Source organism: Helianthus annuus, chromosome 14, assembly GCF_002127325.2.
Source record: "Helianthus annuus cultivar XRQ/B chromosome 14, HanXRQr2.0-SUNRISE, whole genome shotgun sequence".
Lineage (NCBI taxonomy): Eukaryota > Viridiplantae > Streptophyta > Magnoliopsida > Asterales > Asteraceae > Helianthus > Helianthus annuus.
This window is the reverse complement of record NC_035446.2, coordinates 97,405,815-97,411,204: the sequence shown is the minus strand read 5'-3', so window position 1 is coordinate 97,411,204 and position 5,390 is coordinate 97,405,815. Positions and strand designations below refer to the sequence as shown.

The window sequence follows — 5,390 nt, the reverse complement described above, 5'->3', positions numbered from 1 at the left end:
GTTACCTGTTTCGTCGAATGGTTCTTGGCGAATCATAATCTGATTCGTTGGGGTGTTGTACGGCAAAACACATATGGATCCTTAATGGGTTCTAACAGTTTAAGTCTAAGTTTTCTAAACAAGTTCATACCAATACCATTCATATTACATCAAGTGCACATTATCCGTATTACAAGTCAAGCAAGTCAAACAGTCAAGGTCAATGGTCAAAGTCAACGTGCATTAAATACGAGTCAAAAGGTCGAGTTGTCACAATTACTTAATTGCTTCGGTAATTTTTGACCAAAACAGTAATTATTTGTGTACAAAATTAATATTTTCTCAAAATAATTGATAAGAAATTGAAAGTAAAAAAGGGATAGTGTCATGAAACTAAAACCAACTTTCACTATAGTCATTCATAATTTTTTTTTTTAGAATTTCTAAACATAAAAATCACTCAAAATTTTGTTTCAATGTTGTATAATATTTTTGTAAATGTTAGAAAGATTTTAAATTAAATTTACTTAAATGAAATATGTATGGAACATGGTTATTTAGTGGTTATTATTATTTTTTTTGAAATTGGTTTAAATAGAACAATTAGGAAAGTTAATTGTTATTTAGTGAATTTTTTATTCAATATCACCTCCTACTTTATACTATATAATAATAACTAAGATTCATATATCTTTCATTTAGATTAATTAGTTTTAATTTAATTTTGCATTTATAGAAAATATTCACAACAAAGGGATTAATAATAAAACTTTATATGGTTTTATGAGTAGAAAATAAGTATAACTAAATGTAGTGTATGTAGTGTAGTGGAACAATAAAAGAAAATTGATTACTACTATTTTTTTTTTTGAATAGCAAACGAAATTTTATTACTCATCGGAACTTTGCAGGCCCTATAGCAAGGAACTATATGGACCATACAATGTTTCACAAAAACAGTTACATTTTTTTTTTAAATCACATAAACAAAGATATTATCTACACCATGAGAACATTTTCCACTCCTCCCAGGTTGTTATTTGCACCCTTGTTCTTTGACTCATCCATTGGTATGAATCCTCCTTTATTTCTTCGATTATCTTGTATACAACTTCACTTCTATCTTTAAAAATCTTTGCATTCCGATTACTACTATTTGATTACATCAATTTACCATATACAAGGAACAAACCTCACTATTAATTTAAGGGTTTTAATCTTGATTAGAGGTGTTACTGTTGTTTTATAAAATTTAGCAAGTTTTGTTTAACACATACATTGTTCTTCTAATATAACCATTATAACATTTTGCAACACGCATGAACAGTAGGTGAATTTAATTGGTTCGTGGCTGCACGTGGCAGCCATTAGCAACATATTTTTGTATTTTCCAAATTGCATACTTAATATATATAGTTAGTTACTAATTGAAGCCGTTCTTGTTTTAACTGGATGATAAAGACTCTTGTTTTATACATATTTCATGATTTTCTGCATGCCATTTCCATTCAATAGTACTCTTCTATATTTATGGTGATTTTTTTTCTAAGTTTGCTGTTCTTTTCTCCCTCAAACCTCATCCAATAAATACTACTCTTCTATATATATTCTGATTTTTTTTTCTTCTAAGTTTGCTGTTCTTTTCTCCCTCAAACCCCATCCAAAAATGCATGCTAACAATTAATTGTCAATAAAACTCTGCTTTGTAGTTTTTTGTAATATTGTTTCCTAAGATAACCAATCTTAAAGTGTTAGTTTTTTTTTTTTTTCACAAATGTCAATTACTTTTTTATGAACAATGTCACTTTTACACGCCTATATACAGTTAGGCTAGAGGGTGTAGTATAAAGCCTCTAAGGGCTTTATCACGTCATATAAGTGTCACCTCAACGTCATATCACATAGGGGACTTTAAAGTCTATTCCTTTAACTTACATGCAATGGTTTAAAATCCTCATAATCATTATCTAATTATTAGTTTTTATTATATTTTGTAATTTTTAATTTATATGCCAATTTTATTTAAAACAAAATAAAAAACATAATTTCAATAAAATAAATAAAATATGACAAACTACTTTAAAAAATAAAAAAAAACTACAAAACAGATTGTTCGTGAGTCTTTTCAGTATTGTTCTTCTTTCTCGTTATCTGCTAAATTAACTAAAAACGGATTGTTGGGATCTCATGGGTATTAATAAAACTGTGGCAAGAGTTTAATCAAATTATAACTTGTCAGAAATGAACTACTTTTTCACCACTATTCTTTTTCTCTTCAGACCGTACTAAATAGTTGACCTTTCTGAAATTTGTTAGCACTTTCACTACTATTGCAGCTTACTTAAAGCATCCGCAATACAGATTTAGACATATACGTGGAAACAATATGACATCCCTGCATTCACACTTCTCACTTTGTCCCTCAAAAACTTATTATTATAATTTTACTTTTTATAACTATAGTATGATGTACAGGGTTATAAATCTTGTAAGAAACTTCTTTTGAAAATTAATTAAAAACATTAAAATGTTCTCTTTATTTACGGAATAGAATATAATACAATAATGTCTGTATGAAACATATAATACATTAAATTAAAATGTAAATACATTATACATATTATATAGATGTACTACGTACGCTACATATGTAGCTTCAAAAACAACCCGAAATCAGATGTTATATTTGGTTGAGTTCATTGTTTAACAAAGTTACGTTACTTTAAAATAGATTTTAAGTCTCCACTAAGAGTAAACGTTTCTCTTTAAAGATACAACAAATAAAGGAGTGGTTAATTTTAAGTCTACACTCTACAGTGAGAGTAAACGTTTCTCTTATAAGGTATAGCAAATAAACAGTGGTTATGCTGTAAGACATGAAAACGAGAGTCTGAGGAGTGTTAGCTAATGAACAAAACACAATACATGGTTGCGCCGCACCAGCCAGACAATTTTGGTTAGACATTCATGTACAAAGTTCGGAATTTTCAAACCATTTGAGCCAAATTTTGCACCTTATTGTTAACCCACCTACGTGAAAACAAGTTATACCCTTTTCATCATTTTCAAGTTTCGTAGCAAACACACCTTTTGAGTACCGATATAGATATTATTCACCTTAGCTCGATCCAGTGGCGGATCTTGAAAGTTCGTATAGGGGCATCAAAGAAAAGGGGTAACGAAATCGAAAAAACGTCAAAATTTTCCAAAATTTACATTACCGCCGGAGCGTTAAGGGGTAGCGGAGGCTACCCCTTATTACATAGTAGGTCCGCCCCTAGCTCGATCCCTTATAAACATATCTTAGCTACTCCCAAAGCTCTTATCAAGAACATAAATCCATGAATTACTTACTATTTATATACCTTGTATAAATGTAATTATTTATGTTTAAAGTCGATAAATAGTCATATTTTTAACTAACTAAAACTTCCAAAGATTTTATCCATACAAGAAAAATAGGTCTTTTAATACATTAAATGGGTAACACAAAGATAATATCTACAAAGGTAATACGTACCACAATAGCATAAAACATATAGTTAAAACAAATACTTGAGCATCTTGTTATTACTTCAACCCCACTAATCAGTTTCCACTTAACATTAGCCCAATAGCATCATAACATTACAATAATTTAAAAGCTTTAATCAAAATCTACAAACTACAATATAATATCCCTAAAAACCTTAATCTTTTGAAAAGGAAGGCTAGCTAGCTAACTAATTATATATTAATCTTACATGAAACCATTTGCATATGCATTATCAATCATTAACCATTTCCTCATGCACTTAGTTTGAAAGATTGTTCCAAATCTCAGTAAAAGCTCTTATGATAATAGCATGATAATATGGAGAATTCAGCTGCAAGAAACAGTTGAGAAGCTCCTGAAGATCATCTTTCCCATATATCTCCTTCTCCATTATCATCTGCAACATAGAGTCCTTAAAATCAACATAAGGGTCACTAGAATCCTTTTCAACTGCCAGACTGTTGCCACCGAGCCACCCAAACCCTTGCACGCTCCTCACCTGACCCGTGGTGTCCGAACCATTTGGTGACAATGTGTCAGCAGTGGTGGTGGTGGTGGTGGTTGTGGTGGTGGCGGTCCATGATGTGGAGGCTGATACTGGGGAGGAGTCACGGTGGTTGTGGACGTTTGAATAGAAGCTGCTGCGTTTGTGTTTGTAGGGTTTTGGGTTGAAAATCTTGGAAAGATTGATTCTCCGGCAACCGCTGCCGCAGCCGAGGCTGACGGTGGTGGTGGTGGTGGGGATGAGCTTCTTTTTGAGGGTAGGCATATTGTTGTTTGGTGTTGTTCAGTTGTGGTAAGTTGATGAAATGTTTTTGTGTCTTAATAGGGTTTTTATTTGTTTGAAGTGTGATGGCCATTGGCCACTGGCCTACTGTTTGATGACAGTGAAATCGATATGATCCATCCCATCATATGTTAATTATTATGTAGCTCGTGGACTTTGGCTGAACCTGTTATTATTTGTTGATATTATAAGTTAGTTGTTTAAAAAACATTTTTTATACTGTTTAGCATATGGTTTTTATTACACTTTATGTACATTTAAATTGATTTTGATTTATAAAGCTAGTTGGGTTGAGGACCAGTTTGGTTTTAAAGTCATGATTATGACATCGTTGACGACTGTTATGTACCACTAAAGAATCAACAAACAAACACTATTTATATATGTAATGAGAATATTTGTCTAAAGTCAATGTATTAGATAAATCATTGATCGTTGAAGTTTTTTGTCATTAACCTAAGGTGTTATATAAAAATAGATTAGTATTAGTTTAGTAACTAAAATTTTCGATAAAGTATTTATCAGATAAATATATATGTATACCATTGTTTATTAAATTGGTTTTAGATAAAGAAATATATAAAACTGATTTTTGACAAATTAAAAAATATTCTAATATAATATTCTAAAAAGTTGTTTTTTTTTTCTTTTTCTTTTGTAGACTTGAAGATGGAGAAATGTAAGATGGTGGGTTATGATCTTATTATATCATTACTATTTTTAGGACCTCTTTTAATGATCTTATTATTATATCATTATAGGACCCCTTTAATGATTAGGTAATTTATGGAGGTCCCAAAAAACTTGGGACAGACGTTACATCAGTGTAAACCCAACATGAGTTGTCGGTCACATAAAATACGAGAAAACAAAAGTCCTAACTTACAAAAGAAATGAACTATTATTGTTTGTACAATTCTTAAAAACGATTTTGTATGATTTCCAAATAAAATTTTGAACTAATTATGTAACACTGAAATATCACCTTGGTTATATTAGTTTAAAGGAACTATAAAGCATATTGTACCGATCGAACATGCACAAATAGCATGACCAGGAAATATGGAGAAGACTTCAAACGATAAAGTG

General features: G+C 30.6%; 1 protein-coding gene across 1 annotated transcript; it reads right to left on the bottom strand.

The window, feature by feature from the left end:
• Positions 1 to 3,521: 3,521 nt before the first annotated feature.
• LOC110905620 (transcription repressor OFP6) lies at positions 3,522 to 4,377 on the bottom strand. The gene has a single exon (XM_022151232.2). It carries the CDS (start codon positions 4,281 to 4,283, stop codon positions 3,774 to 3,776), a length of 510 nt encoding a protein of 169 aa, XP_022006924.1. The 5' UTR covers positions 4,284 to 4,377; the 3' UTR covers positions 3,522 to 3,773.
• Between the last annotated feature and the right edge of the window lie 1,013 nt (positions 4,378 to 5,390).

What these genes read in the sequence shown, in the direction of transcription:
- LOC110905620 (XM_022151232.2), bottom strand. Translation starts at nt 4,283, where the DNA reads ATGCCTACCCTCAAAAAGAAGCTCATCCCCACCACCACCACCACCGTC.